We start from the raw sequence: 20,218 nt of genomic DNA, 5'->3' as shown, positions 1-20,218 counted from the left end.
TCTAGCTATATCTCCACTAATCGGGGGTACATACCCAGGGATGTAAGTCGATTTGACGAGGAGCTGCCAGACTACTGTTGAGGTTGTTGGGCGTGAATTCATGAGGTCGATAAACGATGTATGTTCAAGATACTGGAATAAGCCAAATAAACGGAAACAGTACATGACCAGGCACACGCGCAAAAGTGAAAAGAGTGGATCCATCAGGAGTCATATGTGCATACTTTCTCTTTGGCAATTCAAGTTTAGAACCTTCACATTAACAATGGGTTCCACGGTTTGACACGCAAACGTTGGTACACTTATTGTGAACCAACACCGTACTAGTCTTGCCTGAAATCCCATTCTGGGTGCATTGGCTCAATACTGCGCATAGTTAGTATGGTTCAAATTCATAATATGAAGCCAAAAAAAAGAACCGTGGACTTACTCGCACTGGCATAGGGAGCTAGGTCGCCTTTCTTGAGGCCAGGGATCGGATTGTGCCACGAGACGCAGCAGAACGTGTTTTTCCCGGAGTCACCTTGGTAGCAGATCTGGCGTGGTGTCTCAGAGATAGCAACATCCGAGTTGTCCCAAAGATCAGACACGAGAGCGTTGCAGTTGGCGTTACGTGCCCCATTTGAAGAATCGCACACGGGTGCTTTGCTGGTGTACCCGCAGCTGCGTTGTTCGAGGCTGTTTGCCTCAGATTCGTCCGTCTGAGCGCCGTCTTGAGGACCATAGTAGATAAGAGTGCCGCCGCTTTTCCCGGTCTCGCGGTAGTGCTCAACCCAACCTCTGGCTGCGTTCTGCTCCGGAACGGGAGAGGCAATGACGCCAAGGGCCAAGACAGAGACAAGCATAAGGATCGTGTTGTTGAAATGCATATTGGATATAAAATGTGATTGCGTTTGAGCTTTGAGCTTTCGGGGGATTGTGTATTGAAGATTGTTTGAAATGATTGAGAGCAATATCTGCGACCTCAGGCCTCTTTATACCCTCAAGCCCGTGCCTTAAAAACGATGCTCGATGGGTACGCTGGACGTACGTATGACTCGATCCCTTCGGTCTCCGTCTCAAGGCTGATTGATCGGCTTTCCAACAGAGAGTGCGGGTTACTTCTTCGATAGCATACCAACACAAAAAAAACAAGAAATTCCATGTTTAGTACTTCGCCCATATCAGCGACAGGGTCCCGGCGCGATGGACCTTTTGGCGAGAAATCTGGGGCTACACTAACTATAACCAGTAAATGCAAGCTTCCTATCATATTCTGAATAAGAGGTTGGGACTCGCCCAAGGAGTATGATGGCATGGGCAGTACTCTATATTATCCACTGCTGGCAAAGAGGAACATGGCGCGACAGATCTTCGCGGGCCGCCCCCAACCAACGTATAGTCAATTAAAATTGTTGCTCCGCGGCCCAATAGAGGTATTTGAACGCATCAACATAATTTAACCGCTTCCAAGGCGAGCATGGTTGCGAAGAGCTCATCAACTACGATTATGCCTCAGAACGAGGGATTCCGCCTCGCCCTGGCCCCAAGGATTGCCGTCTGGCGCCAAGGGGTCCCCTTACTCGTCTCTGATGCTCGCAGTAGCCTGTAGTTTAAGTGAAACCCCAACCAACACATAACTAGTTTACTAGTAGTATTAGGCTCAGTCACCAACTCGTGCGCCGCAGTGCATCGGATCCTACGATTTCGGCGGCCTATGCTTCGTGCTCAATATCTCCATCTGCCAGGTTTTACGCCTGCGCAAGGCAGGCAGCCCCCAAGAGATGAAACAGAACCCATCATCTACTTTTGATAAAGGCTCTCCGAAGCGAGGATTAAGCAGAAGAGGAACTTATTTAAAGGGCGCCCGAGAAGATAGATCAGGAGGCATAACATCAGAAAGCAATATCAAATACATTTTGTCCTTCTTTTATCCGAACTCGGCCCAAAGACAAACCCACCACTGAATATGCTATTCAAATATCTCATCGGCCGACCCTGTCTGCTCTCTCTCTTCTGCTCTCCAGCCTTAGCGGCTCCAGTCGATAACCTCGCGGACGAAGCAGCGCTGATTACCCGAGCTGATAGGGGCTCAGTCAAAAGTAACCCAAAAGACGCGTCATTTGACGTTACTGGATGGAAAGATATCTCCGAAGAGGATTGCTATGTGATGCTCTGTCTCAAGGGGGGAGAAAGAACATGGTGAGTACTATTATAAGTGCCCAGCTACCGTCCCAGTTACTAACAACTCATAGGCAAAGAATCGACACGCCTGGTATGAACGAGGTCAATTACAAAGAGTCAGGAGCAAAGGCGGTGCCTTTCCGTAAGGATCAGGTGCCCAAACGTCATACTGGGCAAATAAATCCGAACCCTGGGGTGAAATCGGAGACCAATAGTGCAGAAGAGTTCCCATGGGAGAGTATGGCACAAGGGGGCTCCGGGGCCAATTTGCTCCCTGCCACGAGGTATCAACAAAATCGTATGTTGCACCATGGCTTGCGTCAATGAGCTGCTCTAACACTTCGAACAGAACAAGGCAATGCTATCAAGACTGGCTTCCGGAGAAGCGAAGTCAACCTCGGAGAATGGTTCAGAATCACATTCACGGGCGACTTAGGTCCAATCTGCCAGGCGTTACAAAGAGACCCTCCAGACACGAGTATTTGCAAGAATCCTGAGGAGTCCTTGTTTGGCAAGAAAATAAACCTCAACAACTGGGTCTGGTACATGGCTAAGGTTGGAGGAAGTCTTGTATACTATCATGCGGCTGGTGACTCTAAAGGTAAAGTTGGGAAGCGAACGATTCCCATAGAGACGCCTACCCTTCACTCCGAAGGATACAAGTTCGTCGAGGGGCGTTCTGAAGTTGTAAAAAATGGCGATCTTACTCCCATCATAAGCCTGGATGAGGATTTCGAGGACGGCGAGCTCACCGAAGCAGACTTGGAGATAATCAAGCCATGAAGCCAGTCAATAACTCGCTGAGAATACTCTGCGGCTTCCCAGTCGTTCTAGGTCGCTTCCAGTCGTTATTAGCTTTGAACGAGGGGTTATTCAGTACTCTCTCAGCCTGACCTGTAGGAATTTGTGGCGTGTCTCGTTTTCTCTCCTTTTGTATCTTGCTGGTACTCTCTGGTAAAACAGCAATTCACTAAGCTTATGGAGCTCATTAATCTTCTCTGGTTTTCCTCTTTAGATAGCACTGAGCTTTTATCACGTATATGGTTGATTTCCGTACAGGATCACGCTTGAAGCCGCTTCTTGAGAATGAGTGTCTCGAAGGAAAGAAAACAAGTGATGGACAACTAGGTCGAGTGCCCTGTTTAGCTTCACAAAAATCCTACTGGGTTGTCTAGCTCACCCATGTGCTCACCTACTTGCTCGCCCTGCTCATCCGCGCTCCAGTCTCTGGACAACATCACCCAAATCAACCACACTGCCCCCCATAAAGCAGCAACTTCCGAACGGCTCAATTTCCACTCGGCCGCGTTCAACAGGTGGCTTAGGTACGGCTGAGCGGACGGAGCGGACGGGAAGCCCTGTTTTCCACACCCTGTAGTCGTATGTGCTTGATCCTCCATGGGTAGCGGATGATATAGAGAGAGATTTGTTGTTAAGATCACCAAAACTGCTGTGCAAAGTGAGTGGTGACAAGACTCCCGCTGCAGACTCGACCTGCCACGGTCTGGCTGGGAGTGCCGAGGTATCAAGGAGACTCAATTCCCGGCTGCTCTGAATAACCTGTTATCCGCAGGCTTGCAAGTGTTAAGGCCTAGAAGGTTTGGGGACTGTGCTTGATGTATGATGCTGTACTTAACAGATTAACACTTTCTCAATCATCCTCCCGCGGTGGATGGAGGGTAACGGACACCAACCGTAGGAACCAGGGTCTAGCATACTAGTGGATGCTAGTATTCTAGCAGCATATATCCGAACCAGTAACGTGCCTTATTACAAGTTCCCTGTTCTCCACTTCCTTATAAAGGGTGGTATCAATATCGACTATGGCTCAGTTCACAGCGACCGCGGCCACCGCGGCCCGCGGCGACCCATGTCAGCATCATATGCACAGATGAGGCAGTGCAGCAGTTTAGAGGCAATGTCAGAGAGATCTCGATTACATTCTCACCAAAGAAGCCATTAGATATGCATTTACATGCTTGGTGGTCAAAATACATCTACTGGCTCATCATGAGTCATCATGACGCGACATGATTTAAATATCCATCCCTGACCAACATAAAAGAGCTCCTGCTCGTATCCTCAGATCCGAACCTCACGCACATGAAATCAACCATAAACCCAATGGCGCAAGATTCCAACCACGCAATCGTGTTCGGAGCAGCCGGATTACTGGGCTGGTCCGCAGTGAATCAACTTCTCTCCGGCTACCCTACTTCCCGCTCATTTTACCGAGTCACAGCCGTGCTCAATCGTTCTGTGCCAGAAGCGGAACTCCACTGGCCGTCGGAAGGTCCAGATAGACCGCAGCTACAGATTGTCTCGGGAATTGATCTCCTCCAAGGAACAGGAGACGACCTGGCACAGCAATTGAAGGAGAAGGTCAACGGAGTACAGCAGATAACCCATGTTTTTTACTTTGGTATGTCGGCTATACGGTATACACCCCTTTTGTCGTTTGCTTGCTCCCTAACTCGTGCCAGTGTTCGCCTCCCTCAATGAGGATCCCATCAAAGAGTGCGCACAAAACTGCGGCATGATGCAGAGACTCGCGGATGCCCTTAACATAGTAGCACCAAACCTACAAACCTTTGTCTATTCCGGTGGCACCAGAGTAAGCACATCTGCAGCCTGTTCAGTACTCTTTTGATAACAGTTTTCAGGGCTACGGTATATACATACCGGGCGGCATATTCCAACCACCCCTCGTGGAATCCATGGCCGATAACCTCCCAGACGATTACGCCAGGACAGTTGCTTACCCTTGGTTCCGAAAAATCCTCACAGAGTCCAGCAAAGGACGCAGTTGGACCTGGACCGAGGTCTGTCCTGACGCCGTCGTTGGGTTTACCCCGAATGGCTCTGCCTTTTCTCTGACACTCCACTGGGCGCAATATCTTTCTCTGTACGCTTACAACCATGGAATTCGACCAGATGACACATTCAGTTCAAACAAGAATAAGGTGGAAGTACCCTTCCCTGGAAATGAAGCTGGATATCGATCTCTCTTAACGCCTGTCTCTGAGAAGATTCTCGGTCGAATTGCCATCCATGCAGCCCTCAACCCCGATAAATGCGGACAGAAAATCATCAACATGGTGGATAACGATCGCCCCGTGAACTTTGCCGAATTATGGCCTGCCATCGCCAACTGGTTCGGGCTCAAGGGTGTAGGACCCTCGGAAACTGGTGACGCTTTGAAGCCGGGAGAGTATGTAGCCAAGTTCCGTCATCTGTTCACGGGGAACGGACGACCAAAAGGCGTGACGTGTGGTGTAGGTGCTGGAAGTGCCCAGTTGGATTCCCTGGGATGGTGGTTATCTTTCGATCGTCAATTGAGCTCAGAGAGATTGCGGGGGATAGGGTTCACTGAGCAAAGAGACCCCGTTGAGGGCTGGCTGGATGCTTTTGCGAGGTTCAGAAAAGCCGGAATTATCCTTTAAGAAACAGAAAGTACAATACTATGACTTTCAGGTGAGATTGACTTGAACCACAGCTCTCTGTGCGTCTGAGCAGCATGTTGTGGCGTGATATTGCAGTTGGACTTTGATTCCTCTACTTAGAAAATTGGGTACTTACTAAGTCTTTGGGAAATGGTAAAGGATAGAATCTGTTATATATCATAATCAGGCATTTGCTTTTAACCAAATCATGAGGTGATATGTTGAATACTATCCTCACGCCCTTGGGTTAATGAATGACTGCATCAGCATGTTCTCCATGGCTAGCCTCTATCGTCAGATAGCTCTCTAGTGGCAGTGGCACTCATATAATTGTAGCCGCCAGAGTGGCACCATGCCATCAACTCAACATTGATAACAGAACCCTTCTCACTCCAACACTCCATACACTTATCACCACAGCGCAATTTCATTTATAACAAATAATTCAAGAAGCTAAAAGGCAGAAATAAAAGCATTTCTTGAGTACTGTTCGATACTGATAGCTCTGCGCAGTAGAAAAAAGAATTTTTGTCTGCCATGGCATAGTGCTGATCTATGTGGGTTATAATCATGTAAATTCTGAAGGTAGGCGTGAAACAGAAGTTGTGGCTCTGTGAGTAGGAATACTACGCTAAAGCATTCTGTAATATTGTCTCAAATTTGGCTTGGTCCTAAGGTTGCTAATCCAAAGTTCCCTACAGATATCCTATCATAATTGGCCGACTCTCCCTCATTCCCAGCATCTATTTCGCTTCGGTGGGTTCGACAATGTCGGCAAGGGGCGTAACGATATTGAACGCCGGATTCGGGATGGTAAGCAGCGATTTCAGGGTGTCCCAAACCCCAGCGTCACCAGTATAATTGAGCCCCTCTAAATTGGCACGCTTGCCATTGAAAAGCTGCACGAGCTCCTCATGAGTCACATAAAGTGTCAAATCCGCTGAAGGGGTTGCCGGAGCCTCAGGAGCAGACCTAGACTTAGGCCCTAGGTACTCGATGGCATGGCCCGTCAAAGCAGCATTGCTCAACCTGATATGCCAGCCCTTGTATTCTGGGTCGGTCACCTTGCCGCCCTTGGGGGGATATTCGACCATCAGGTTAATGGTAAAGGCTTTGTCCCAAGCCTTTGGCCCATCAATTCGGATGGCCATGGTGTCAACCAGCTCGTCTAGACTAAACGCGTACCAAGCCTCGGCCGCCATGGAATTGATAGAACCCTGAACGTCACCTTCCAGCTCCTTCGCACCGGTGAGATAGATATTTCTCCAAGTGCCATTCTCTGCCCCGTAGCCAAGTTTCCGGTATACATTGGCAAGGACTGCCTTGGCGGTTTTATGTTTCGGGTCAGAAAAGACGGCCTGATTGAGAAGAGTAGCCGCAAAACGCAGGTCGTTATGATTGTCAATATAGCCCTGGGCCAGCTCCACCACCTTGTCGACACCACCCATGCATTCAACATATTTTATAGCTTCAGCCTTCGGGGGATGTTTCCAAAGGTTTGCAGGGTTTCCATCGAACCATCCCATGTATTTGTCGTAAATGGCCTTGACGTTGTGGCTCACCGACCCATAGTAGCCCTTAAGGTCCCAGACATCGCGGAGGGATGGAGGCAGCTCCAACACTTCGGCAATGTCCAACGGCGTCATTCCGTTATTCAGGTGGCGCAGGGTTTCGTTGTGAAGGTATGCGTAGCAATCGCGCTGTCTCGACATAAATGAGATGATTCTCTTCTTGGGTTTCCCATTATCGTCATACGTCTCCCAAGTCGGCCAATGGTGACTGGAGAAGACCACCTGGGCTTTATCACCGAACAGGGCAATCGCCTCATCCAGATAGCGCGACCAGAGGCGGGCGTCGCGGACAGGTGCACCACGCAAGGTCTGGAGATTGTGGAGGGTGTGGGTTGCATTCTCAGCCATGCAAAGCGCCTTCAGAGATGGGAAGTAAAAGTTCATCTCAGATGGCGCTTCTGTGCCCGGGGTCAATTGGCATATGAGCTCCATGCCCTCAATCTCCGGCTTCAGCTTGCCATCCTGCTTGACGTAGTGGGTGGGCGCAACGAGCGAAGTTGTTCCCTGGGACAAGGCCAGGCCTAGTCCGGCTCCGATCTGGCCGTGGGGAGCAATATCCAGGGATTCACCGTACATATAGACCGACCGGCGACTCATAGCATTGCCGGCGTACACATTCTCGCTGACGGCGTGCTCGAGGAATCCCTCCGGCGCATAGATTGGGATATCCTTGCTGGCCGCGTAGGGCATAATGGCCTCTGCTCCTCCGAAATGATCTGCGTGCGAGTGGGTGTAAATGAGGGCCTTCACTTTGATGTTCGCATCTAGGTTGTAGTTCTTCTTGTAATTGACGTACAACTCAAAGGCCGCCTTTGCAGTCTCAACGGAAGTCAAGGGGTCAATGACGATGACCTCATTTGAACTCCCGATCTCGACTATTGTCATGTTTGAGAGATCGTATGTGCGGACTTGGTAGATAGCACCTTCCGGGCCGGAAGTGACTTGGAAAAGCCCACCCTCGTAGCACAAGCGTGACTGCCTCCAGAGCGAGGTATTGGCCATGTCCGCAGGAGGCTCACGTTCCTCAAGGAATTCATAGGAATTGTAATTCCACACAACGCGAGATTCTGCCCTCTTTGATGGCCTGGACAGGATTACCCCATCGGAGATAGCTGCAACCTTACCACGAGAGGCATTAATCCAGTCATTTTCGTTGTCAAAGTCTGATCCCATGGTGATTACTTAGGTGGAGTGGAAACCAAACTTTGTAGTGTGTGCAGAGGATCTGTAGAGGATTTGACAGAGTTGATGATATTTTGGACTGAAGACGGGAGCGGGCGAGGTATTTATGTCTGAGGGCAGTGCCCAGTGCCCCATAGACTTCGAGTCTGTATCACTAAGTATACCACCATCTCCCGATGGCTTAGCTGAAGAGGGGAACAAACTTGATTGTCTTTCGTGGCGAAAGAACTAAGGTGATACCACCTCATGCAGGAGCTTGCATCCACCATCTCCCGATGGCTTAGCTGAACAGGGGAACGAACTTGATTGACTTTCGTGGCGAAAGAACTAAGGTGATACCACCTCATGCAGGAGCTTGCATCCACCATCTCCCGATGGCTTAGCTGAACAGGGGAACGAACTTGATTGTCTTTCATGGCGAAAGAACTAAGGTGATACCACCTCATGCAGGAGCTTGCATCCACCATCTCCCGATGGCTTAGCTGAACAGGGGAACGAACTTGATTGCCTTTCGTGGCGAAAGAACTAAGGTGATACCACCTCATGCAGGAGCTTGCATCCACCATCTCCCGATGGCTTAGCTGAACAGGGGAACGAACTTGATTGTCTTTCATGGCGAAAGAACTAAGGTGATACCACCTCACGCAGCAGCTTGCATCCACCTTCATAACCACAACGTCATGCTCGGCTGTCCAATTGGGTCAGAATCAACAGCTGAGAATCAAGGCGTAAGCCAACCCATATGACTGGTCGAAAGAGCGTTTCCAGCTACGATGACTGTAGGGGCGATCTATCTAGGCGAGTTATCCATACACGGGAGACGCAGAAAAGGACGCAATAGATGAACATGATGTTTTCTGGAGTATTAATTCTTTATATATCCCATCAGGAAGTAGAAGAGACACGAGGGTACTCGCAAGGGCGTACATAGATTTCTCAAAATAATTAACGTCTCAACAGTCGTGCTCCCAAATGATTGTTTGTCCTTTCACCTTGATCTCTTGGCAGCCAGACCATCTATGCAGACTCCGCCCAGCCCAGATATGACGCATTAGCCTTAACCCTTTTGAACCTAGGCGCTGAGAAGGTCTCCGCTCGCGTATAGAACAGGTCGCCGGCGTTTGTCTTCGTGGCAGTGTATTGACCTTTCGCTTGCAGTCAGGCTGCTATAGGCTCTGAGGAGGAGTACATGCTTCGCAGTGCAGCAAGCAAGCGACCTGCGTAATCTCCTCTAAAGTACGAGGGCTATGTGTGACAAATCACATTTAGGCTATCGCGGGAGCTGAATCGACGATCGTCCCGTCAAGCTGCACTACCCGTACTGCACACTAGTAGCTCAAAGTTACATGTCAGCTACAGGACTGAATTTGGTACAGCCCAATCGGGAATGACCATGTGGACCCTAGTCCTTTTGCTTTTCTCTTTCTTCTTTACTCTTTTCCTCTTCTTCTTCCTCTTATGCTCTTCATTTAATTTAATTGTTTGTAGTGTGAGTAGCGCAATTACCATCATGCTTCCGGCAACCAGCATTCTATCACATTATTCCCTTCTTCCTTCCCAGTTTTTCTGTAAAAGATGAGGGGCCTTGGACACCACCGGCTTGCATATTCTACCCCGCAGCAGCTGCATAGGATCAATCGGATATATTGGGCAGTGAACAGGCTTGGGAACAGTGACCGGGGGTCTCTGTTTCATTTGACAGTGGCAAATCTTAGAATTCGTGGTGTCAGGGACGATCCGATCTGGCGAAATATATGTCTCGCGTACGGCTCCATCAAGTCTGGAAGAGGAGGTCGACCAACGTGACTAGCATTTAGACTCTAGATCACACGAGTACTACAAGTACGAGCTGCACATAATAAAGTAACTTGTAAGGTATTCCTCGTATTTCCATGGAACTCTTGAAGAACTAATCACTGCTCTACTTCTGGGATTACTACTCAATGATGTGGTATTCAGATTACACAACATTGTTTAAATGTTTTACCCCTCATCTTATCCTTGTTAGCACTCATCTGCATGCATGTACCTCTTTCTCTCAAGAAGGGGGTAGTTCTGAGATGATGAGTTAAGAGATATGCCTTGTCTGATTAAAAAGTGAGCATTAGTATTCAAATGTGAAGCGATTCGAGAGAGATGGGTGTATTATAGGCCTCCAGCGTCTACTTCAACCAAATGATGCAATCACCCAGCAGGCCTTTGTAGGCTCTTCCTTTGTTTGAAAAATAGGGGAGCTATTGACAGACATGCATCCCTCTTGTCCCTCTTGCCAATCATCGTGGAGCACACATTGTGTTGTTGTCACACCCTGGGATCTGTCTCTGCTGTTCTCTGCTAGTCAACTACTTTAGGAACTGGGTGATATAATCTTCTGGGCTATATCCTATACTTACCTGAGGTCAACTGACCAGGTACCTAATATAGCATACTAAGTAGGTAATAAGGTATATGTAGTAAGGCAAGGTGATAATCTAAATAGGATTAAGGATAATCTAAGGTAATATAAGAAATTAAGAATAATAATAGTAGAGATAGAAGCAAGACCTATTAGGTATATACTCTTAATGGTAAGAGCGTGTGGGAGCACCTAAGGGAGTGCTCTCTATCGAGTGGTAGATAGCGTGGTAGTAGCAATGCCTTCGTAGTTGAACTAATTACTGAGGTGCGAGATTGATGATATCGGTGTGGGTCACATGCTACTCACGTGACCCTACAGTTCTGCTATGTACAGGTTCGCCGCGCCAAACAGAGAGTAACTAATGGATTAGACTAGTGGACTTAAAATGGTGCTCTTAGGCTCCCAGGCAGCAATAGCTGGGCAGCCTGGGCTAGAACATGTCAGCCCTGGGCCAGTTTAAGCTCTAGCGCAACAAGCACACGAGGCCGCCCGGCAACTGAACCAGTGAGGTAGAACGGCTGCAATTCAATGGGTACCTGGTCATAAGGGTATTGAAGGCAATGAGCAAGCAGACCAAGCAGCAAAACTAGCTGCTACAAAGCCCATGTGAGGAGCACAACCAGAGATATCGCTGACACATCTGAAGCACGCACGCACAGAGAGGGCCCGATGACAGCAGACGGAGTGACTGAATACCGCCCTCTCTGGGATAAAACCCCCAGGGGGCTCAACAGTCATATCGGGCCGCCAGGGAATGGAAGCAGGATCCGATCGCTGCTGCTGCTCCTAAGGCACTCGCACGCTGCCACTTCCAATTGAAAGTAGGGCACGCTGTGCTATCTAGCTACATAGCATCAACTCTCATCTTCTGGGATCTCGACATTCCCTTCTCACTTCCAATGACACTGCTCATGAAAGTTTCACATTGTCATATGCTAGCGGGCTAGACCTTGAGCTGATTCCTTGCAGCTGTTGTTTGCCTGCGAACAACTTATTCAGTCCCTTCTACTAATTATTCTCACTCCCACAATTCTTACCTCTTCATATTCTTCCATATTCGACCCAGTTTATAACATACAGTGAAAATGACAATCCCTTCAGAAATCCTCCTGCGAATCCTCCTGCAAATCCTCAAAGAGGCTGCCTGCGTCCTCTCGCTGTCAGAATTGTTTCAGGCAAGATTAGTGAACAGTACATAAAACCCCCACTCCATCCGATATAGGGGGGGAAGGAAAAGAAAAAAGGACAAAAAAATGGGGAGAACTAACTCATTCTCCTAGAGGAATTTGCCGATGAGATTTTAACTCTCAGAATCAGAACCGCTTTCCTTGGTAAACAGTTACGAAGATGGGCCACGTTCCCAGCGAGCATCAGAGGCACATGTCTCCGGCAAAAGATCAAGTAACACGCCAAAACCCCATGCCTATTTTCGTACTTCGTACACGAGGTTCTTGGTTCGCATGCTAATGTGCCCAACATTGATGCAGAGAGAGAAGGATACATCGACAAAATCCTTGAGGCGGTCCCGTGGTGGGGGTGGGAGGCGCGGAACCTACACTCTTGGATGCTCCTCACGTATCGCTACAACTTATGGGTAAAACGACATAAGGAAAACATGTACGCCAAGCTCCATACCCCGTATGAGGACATGAGTATTGCGATTGTCTGCAGTGCGATTAAGCGTGGGGGTGCCACAGATTTGGACAGTGTGCTGAAGCAAGGTCGCCTCCCATTACATCAATGGAGTTACCGATGGGGAGTGTTGCCCCTACATTTTGCTGCTCAGTACGGTAGGAAAGAGGTTATAAAGGCCTTGATACATCATCTTGGTTTGTCAAATGACCTGCACAAAGCGATGAGAACTGTTGTAAGAGAAGGCAATATGAAAATGATCCAGTTCATTGAAAAGCAATATCCGCGAGAGAGGAGAATGGAATTACTCCTGTTTGAAGGAGTCACAGTGGCGATCCAGTATGGTCTACCAGATGTTGCTCGTCATTTTTTGGAGCTGGGAGGTTTTGATATCCACATGCATAGGGAGGGTTTCTTTCAAGGGGCTGCTGATGACAGCCATCCTTGAGTGCAATGCTACAACAAGGCCGCAGGTTGTTCGGCTACTTCTGGAGTACGGAGTTGATCCAAATCACACATTTACTGAAGGGAGACTAAGAGTGTCAGGGACACCACTGCAGAGGGCTATCCTCAAAGGGGATCTTGAAACGACGAGATCTCTTGTGGAATATGGGGCTGATATCAATGCCACTTTTGTGGCAAGACATGGTCGTTGGAACAGAGTGTGTAGCCTGCCGCCATTGATCCATGCAATGAGGCGAAGACCTGCAGAGATGGTCCGAGTTTTGTTGGAAAATGGAGCCAATCGAACGTGTCTGTCAAGATGGCAGACACTTCTGGTGAAGAGCAGGGAGGAGAAGGTGTCGGATGAGGACATTGTGATTTGGAAGGGAATGGATCAGGCGGAGACATACTCTTTCGTCGTTGTTAAGCAGCGTTCAAGAGGAAAGGGAAGAAGCTTGATAACCGAGGAGCTGGTATTGATTTTGGAACGTCCGTGTTTGTCTATGAATCGCTTGGTTTATTAGACCTCTCTTACTTGCCAAATTGCAGACGGCGAGGATGGATCATCCTCTCTACCCAGTCTCCGACTCGCTGGTGGATGACTGGAATCGGTGCGTGCGGCCGACGCAGCGATAGTGCAGAATTGTGACCACTTCGAAGGAGGTCCGTGGAGGGTACGGCCCAAGCAGTGTCAAGATGTTGATCAGGTCCCCAAGATACTACCACGGGTCAGGGGCACAAAAAGTTGCCGCTAGACATCATCATTCAGCGATCAGGGAACTAGTGGCTCAAGAATTCACCGACCGCAGAAAGCGGCTGAAGCTCGTAGCAGAGACCTTTTAGTCGTCCATGCTTTTTCGATTTTGGAACACTCACAGTCGCATGAATGCAGATAAACATGCGGAGTGACAGTCAGCAATGGTCCACAGCAGTCATTACTCATTCGAAGCCAAGAGCGCCAACGATGATGCCAAATGGCTCAGCCATGAAAATGCTCTCTTTTTGGACTTGCCTTGCGGTACCCAACAGTGAGTCTCAGGTAAACAATGTAAATATATGGTACCGTTTATGTCATCTTCTTAACCCAGAATTGTTACTGATACGCTCCTTCGCCTCAGGACGTAAGTCTTGGGGTATCCGTAGATGGTTGACCTGCATCAACCAGCTAGACTTACTGTACAGCAGTCCCAGGAATGAGTACTTGGCTCTAAACCGAATGAGTTCAGAAGGCAGCATTTTCATTGGGCGTGTAGTTCAACCTATGACCGCTAAATATGCAGCCGTCGTACTGCACCCAGTCAATGCCGTCAGCATCATGAAGATGTGGCACCTAAAGTAACGTATTTCCCAACCGAGCCGGACACCCGACCGAGCCGGACACCCCCCTCATCTAAATCCAACGCGTTCGAATTCGAAGCCATCCAAACAGCTACCATGCCACCAAAATCGCGTCAAACCTCTCAAAATTTGGTGGATCAAGAGGGAAGGATTCTATTAGTAATATCTGCTTTGAAAAAGAATGAAATTTCAAGTATTTGCTGTGCTGCAGAGATCTTTGACGTGCCTAAATCTACCCTCTATGACAGGCTGAATGGATGCCAATATTGAACTGAAAAACGCGCCAATAGCCATAGGCTATCACCTACACAGGAAGAATCCTTGATAGAATGGATACTATCTATGGATCTGCGTGGAGTGCCCCCTAGGCCATCTCATGTATAAGAAATGGCGAATATCCTTCTCCAGGCAGAGAAACCCCATGGATTTAAACCTATTGGCAAGAACTGGGTATCAGCCTTTACTAAATGACGTGAAGAGATCAAAACACGATATTCTTGATGGTATAACTATAGCTGAGCTCAATGCGAGGATCCAAAGATTATCAAGGAGTGGTTTAGCCGCCTACAACAGATCTAAATGGAATATGGCATCTCCTATGAAGATATCTACAATTTTAATGAAACTGGCTTTGCTATGGGCTTGATTGCAACTACTAAGGTAGTTATAAGAGCTAATATACTAGGGAAGCCTTATCTCATTCAGCTAGGCAATTGGGAATGGGTTACAACAATTGAATGTGTTAATATAACTGGCTGGGTGCTTCCTTCTTGTATAATCTTCAAGGGGAAGGTTTATATTGAAGGATGGTATCAAGATCATGCTCTACCACCTGATTGGAGAATTGAAGTCAGTCAAAATGGATGGATAATAGATGAGATAGGCCTTTGGTGGCTTTAAAAGGTCTTTATCCCTGCAACAACTAGCCGTACGGTTGGACGATATTGTCTACTTATCTTAGATGGCCATGGAAGCCATCTAACACCTGGTTTTGATAAAGCCTGCAAGGATAATGATATTATTGCTATCTGTATGCCTCCTCATTCTTCTCATCTTCTATAACCACTAGATGTTGGTTGTTTTGGCCCGTTAAAGCGTGCTTACGGAAGCCTTGTTGAGCAAAGGATGTGCTTAGGATACAACTATATTGATAAGTTTGACTTCCTTAAAGCATATCCAGTAGCTCATCTAGAGGTCTTTACACCTCTAAATATTCAGAATGGCTTTGCGGCAGCTGGAATCCACCCTTTAAAGCTAGAGAGGGTACTTGAGAAGCTGAATATCTGTGTATCAACCCCTACCCCCCCTCCAAGCCGTGGAAGTTAATTAACTAGTTCATCATGGCTTGGAACACCTTATACACTTCAGCAATTATAAAAGCAAGCATCCTTAGTCAAGAAGCTTCTAAATCAGTGATCTCAAAGCCCTTCGCAAATAGCTATACAGCAACTTATTAAGGGCTGTGAGATGGTAATGTATAGCGCAGCCCTTCTAGCAAAGGAAAATCATGAGCTACGCGCAGCTAATGAGAAAGAGAAGCAGAAATCAAAGCGATCTAGATGCTAGATGACTCCTAATGAAGGATTCTGCATACAGGAAGCTAGGGATCTCATCCAGGCAAGAAATGAGCAAGATAATGAGGTTGGAGGGCTATCCGCTGGTTCTGCGCCTTTACCTTTAGAACCCCCAAAACGCGCGCCACTGAGGTGTTCTAATTGCTTTATTATAGGGCATACTAGAACTAGATGCCCTACACGCCGTACTAGCTAGATCTAATGAAAATATATTGTTTTGGTTGATTTGGATGGCTTCGAATTCGAACGCGTTGGATTTAGATGAGGGGGGTGTCCGGCTCGGTCGGGTGTCCGGCTCGGTTGGGAAATACGTTATATATTACTACAGAGTCAACATGGTCCTTATGGATGAAGAAACCTGCATTTGACAATATTATAGCTCTCTTCTCAGACCGCGTTGAGACTACATCGATTAAAATATCGAAATCAAAGTGCTAGCAGGTTGACTTGTCGGTTGGATAACACCTACGTCGCAACTGAAGCTTCGATTTGGAAGTGATATGAAGGTGGAAGCGATGGATGCTTTGTTATCTTAGATGGCCGAGACTGCCGAACTATCTATGGAAACGAGCTACCAGGATTGATGAAAGCGAAGTCGACCAGGGCAGACAAGGAGAGTCCATATGCTACGAAGTGATCAATGGCACGTGAGAAAGAGCTGGAAGATGAGCAATTATCCCATCGCGCGAGCTCACCCATTGAAATCACAATAACCCCACAATACTCTTGCGGTTTATCTATTATTGGGGGCTAATTCCATTTTGAAACACCGGTGCCCTTGGCGAAGTACACATGTTTTTATCACTCTAGGCAGCATTATCCTTCCACCGCCATGCAGGGCCAATAATGTGCTGTATGATTTAGTGAGAAAACGTGGATTAACAGGGCTCCCAGCCTCACAATCACCACCTCTCGGGATCAGCGGCAAATCGCACCGCTACATTGGGGGATTTCCGTTTCAAGACGGCGATTTGGAAGTCAACAATTAGTCCATGTTTAGTGTTAATACTGATGGTCTGTCTGATGGTGCCGAAACCCGAACCTCGCTGGAGTCGGCCCCTGCCGTTGGAGATAGCGCTTGGCTTCCTTTTGTGCTAAACGCACCGATTAATCGACTTTTTCGCCTTGGGGTGTGACCGTTAAGCGAGGTGTCTGATATCTAGGTGAATTTAGCAGGCCGGTAGAGCTGATCATCGCGTTGGTCTCATTGATCGAGGGTGTACAGGCTCGTACTGAGTATTGCTGTCACAAGTGCTGGATGTCAATGCCTGGTTCCAAACCCAAGCCTGTCAGCTGAGAAAAGCACACTGCAAGCCAATCCAATGAATGTATTTTAGTGCTTATTTTGCTAGAAAATACCCTGTGTCTTGCTTAGACCATCATAGTGAGAACAGCCGAGGGCTACAGCCCTCCACCTGACTCCATACTGGTCTGTTGTCCCTCTAGATTCGCGATATTTAGTCTATAGCACTCATTTGGATTACAAGTAAATCCACAAGCGTGATCTCTGAGTTAGTATCACTGCAGTGAAGCTAGTATGGTCAGATTCAGGTCAATTGTCTAAGGCTTGGAACGTCAGCGCACGACGTTACATTCAATATCCTGAGACAAGCAAATTGCCCAAGGCACTCGCAATGCGATATCATTGGTTGACTGAGGACCCTGTGACTGCCATTTTAATCCAAATGTCCAAGCAGGCAAATATCATTGAAAAGTTCTTTGACTGGCGCTTAAATCTAATTCTTCACGTGATTACTTTACAAACAGTATGTAGTGGTCGCTATGAATCTATGCAAATTTCTATTCACGCTCGAGGAACATACCAATGGAATGCATCAGTTTGCCTGCAAGTTTCAGCGTGCAACCTGTCAGAGTCACTAACAACACTCTATTCTGGACGCTCTTCAAAGGGGCTGGGCTGCAATCTACAACATTATAGACCAATGCTTGATGTCCCTGTTTCTGAGCAATAGAAAATCCCTTTCATACTGCAGTTTTAAGGCACAGCTGGTCTTTAGGAAACCTGTTGGTCATCCTGGGAAAAAGTAGTTGAGTCTCTGAAAGGGAGGGTATTTGTTCATAGGAAATAGGCATCTGCTGTAATTCAGGAAATAAATTGAAGAGTCTGTTGCAGTTCCTTCATTCACATATGCTATTACCGTTCATAAGGAAAATATGTATAAGGGTGTGTCTAGCTTTTGAATGAATTCGGCTTCAGTATCAACATCGATGTCAAGCACGGCCACGAACCAGACTAATAGGTAAACAAAGGTCAATACATATGTGCCTGATAGCCTCATTGGCTCTTGCGCTGCGCCAACCGAGCTAACTTATACTGAATCTACGGGTACAGTTGTCGCCCCAAATTCACTGAATTCAGATACTAACCTGATCGGGTAATACACTAGTATACTCTCGCAGATTTGATTTTAACATACCTGGCCCACAGTAGTCCTTCTCTCAAAACTACACTACAGAGTACATCCTGGTTCTTGGCAGCGTACAGCCACGATGGTCGTTCCAGGCAGCAATCAATGGTTGGGCAGGTCAATCTGTAGTCTCTACTCCTTAATTTGAGAAAGCTCAAATAAGCCTGGCGCAGCCCTGCATTTGTTCTGCCTCAGCCAACTTATCAACTCAACATGATAAACCACCGAATTGCGCAGGCCTCCAAGGTTGCGCCTTTCACTCGACATGAGTTTTCAGTAAAGTTCGAATTTGTTCTATTCCAATTTTGACCTGGCCCATTCTCTCAGCCGCCTCACACTGTTCTCCCCTCTCCAGTCGACCAACACTTTCTGGGATGCGCCTGCGGAGTTTGTACCGTTGCGGGGCCACGACTCTGCTCCTCTATGAGCAGGTGGCTCTCGCAGATCTTGGGATCCAGGCGAATGATGTCGGTATGTATTCCGCAAAGCCTCATCTTTGAGACCTCCTGAGGGTTTATATGAGGTGTACACTTGTGACACATGCGATGTTAATCAGACACCCTCAAGTCGGCCGCCAAAATGGTCGCGGCGCCCATGATGGAGTTCTACGACAAGAACCAGACTGAAGGCATCCCGGGCAAGCTGACAGGCACCTGGTACGTGGCGGGTGCCATGTTCATGACGCTCATCCAGTACTGGCATGCCTCCAGCGATGACACCTATAATCCCATCGTATCACATGACCTGATGTTCCAGTCGGGTGAGAATTATGACTTCTTCTCGCAAAATTACAGTCACTGGCTGGTAGGGGGATCGATCTGTCCCGCTTTTTCATATCCATGTTAACCTCTCGCAGGGTAATGATGATCAGATGTTCTGGGGTCTTGCCTCCATCACTGCTTCAGAGACTGGGCTCCCAGAGATCCCAGGGAAACCCACCTGGACCTCCCTAGCGCGGGCTGTCTTCAACATGCAGGTTGCCCGATGGGACACCACAGATTGTGATGGCGGCATGCGATGGCAGATCCCACTCTATCTGCCGGGTTACACAATGAAGAACGCTATATCTAATGGCGGACTTTTTGAACTGTCGGCCCGGCTCGCACGCTTCACTATGAACAGTACTTATGCACAATGGGCTGAAAAGATCTGGGACTGGTCGGCCAGCACGCCACTCTTACAGACTAATCGCTGGTATATTGCTGACTCAACCTCCATTGAAGCCAACTGCAAGGATGCGGGAAATACTCAATGGTCATATAATTACGGCACCTATTTGTCAGGGGCCTCATTCATGTATAACTATGTAAGTGATCCTGTGTCTAGTGACTTACCTAACCAGCTCGCTGATTACATATGGTGATAAAAAGACCAACGGGAATGAACAGTGGCTGGAGAGAGTGAACGGGCTGTTGAACTCCCTTCTTGGGACCTTCTGCCCCAATGACAACGGTGGCAACATCCTGTCTGAGGTTGCCTGTGAGCCCATCATGACCTGTGATCGCAATCAGATAGGCTTTAAAGGATACACGGCCATGTGGCTGGCGCATACCGCTATCCTCGTTCCCTCAACTGCGACCCGGATCTACCCAGTCCTGCAGGGATCTGCTCTCGCCATCTCTAAGCAGTGCTCTAAGCAGCCTGGTAACACCTGCGGCATTCGTTGGTGGCAGTCCACATGGGATGGCTTCACGCCCGGACTGGAGTCGCAGATGGCGGCCCTGGGCGGTATCACAGCTAATCTGATGTACTTCAAGTCGACCGCACCGAAGACCATTGACACGAACCCGGACGGCAAGGAGGATCAGATTATTGCGACCCATGAGGAGGAGACGACCTTGGATACGCTCCCCCCCATTGGCGCAGCCGATCGCGCAGGGGCATGGATTCTCACTGTGATCATTATGGTTACCGCCGGGGGGTCGGTTTGGTGGTTAGTCAAGACGTGACAAGACCATCTTTGCAGACTGGCGCCGTCAGTGTACATATATCTATATATCTCAGGCCCCTAGGCTAGGCCATACCGCCCCCGCAGATCCATGTC

At 48.1% G+C, this 20,218-nt stretch overlaps 5 protein-coding genes across 5 annotated transcripts; 3 read left to right on the top strand and 2 right to left on the bottom strand.

The window, feature by feature from the left end:
- Positions 1 to 259: 259 nt before the first annotated feature.
- ALT_4879 (uncharacterized protein) lies at positions 260 to 869 on the bottom strand (the record flags this gene model as incomplete). The annotated part of the gene is made up of 2 exons (XM_033562896.2): positions 260 to 366; positions 431 to 869. 2 exons carry the CDS (start codon positions 867 to 869, stop codon positions 260 to 262), a joined length of 546 nt encoding a protein of 181 aa, XP_033418787.2.
- A 1,079-nt stretch (positions 870 to 1,948) lies between these two features.
- ALT_4878 (uncharacterized protein) lies at positions 1,949 to 2,946 on the top strand (the record flags this gene model as incomplete). The annotated part of the gene is made up of 3 exons (XM_033562895.2): positions 1,949 to 2,181; positions 2,235 to 2,461; positions 2,513 to 2,946. The coding sequence occupies 3 exons, from the start codon at positions 1,949 to 1,951 to the stop codon at positions 2,944 to 2,946; spliced, it is 894 nt and encodes a 297-aa protein (XP_033418786.2).
- A 1,341-nt stretch (positions 2,947 to 4,287) lies between these two features.
- ALT_4877 (uncharacterized protein) lies at positions 4,288 to 5,606 on the top strand (the record flags this gene model as incomplete). The annotated part of the gene is made up of 3 exons (XM_033562894.2): positions 4,288 to 4,585; positions 4,647 to 4,777; positions 4,827 to 5,606. 3 exons carry the CDS (start codon positions 4,288 to 4,290, stop codon positions 5,604 to 5,606), a joined length of 1,209 nt encoding a protein of 402 aa, XP_033418785.2.
- Positions 5,607 to 6,349: 743 nt separating this feature from the next.
- Positions 6,350 to 8,350, bottom strand: ALT_4876 (alkyl/aryl-sulfatase; the record flags this gene model as incomplete). Its single annotated transcript, XM_033562893.2, has 1 exon — positions 6,350 to 8,350. The coding sequence occupies one exon, from the start codon at positions 8,348 to 8,350 to the stop codon at positions 6,350 to 6,352; it is 2,001 nt and encodes a 666-aa protein (XP_033418784.2).
- Positions 8,351 to 18,548: 10,198 nt separating this feature from the next.
- Positions 18,549 to 20,123, top strand: ALT_4875 (glycoside hydrolase family 76 protein; the record flags this gene model as incomplete). The annotated part of the gene is made up of 4 exons (XM_033562892.2): positions 18,549 to 18,645; positions 18,731 to 18,978; positions 19,031 to 19,480; positions 19,545 to 20,123. The coding sequence occupies 4 exons, from the start codon at positions 18,549 to 18,551 to the stop codon at positions 20,121 to 20,123; spliced, it is 1,374 nt and encodes a 457-aa protein (XP_033418783.2).
- Between the last annotated feature and the right edge of the window lie 95 nt (positions 20,124 to 20,218).

Source organism: Aspergillus lentulus (assembly GCF_001445615.1).
Source record: "Aspergillus lentulus DNA, contig: Alt09, strain: IFM 54703, whole genome shotgun sequence".
In the NCBI taxonomy this organism is placed as follows: Eukaryota; Fungi; Ascomycota; class Eurotiomycetes; order Eurotiales; family Aspergillaceae; genus Aspergillus; species Aspergillus lentulus.
This window is presented reverse-complemented; position numbering and strand designations above follow the sequence as displayed.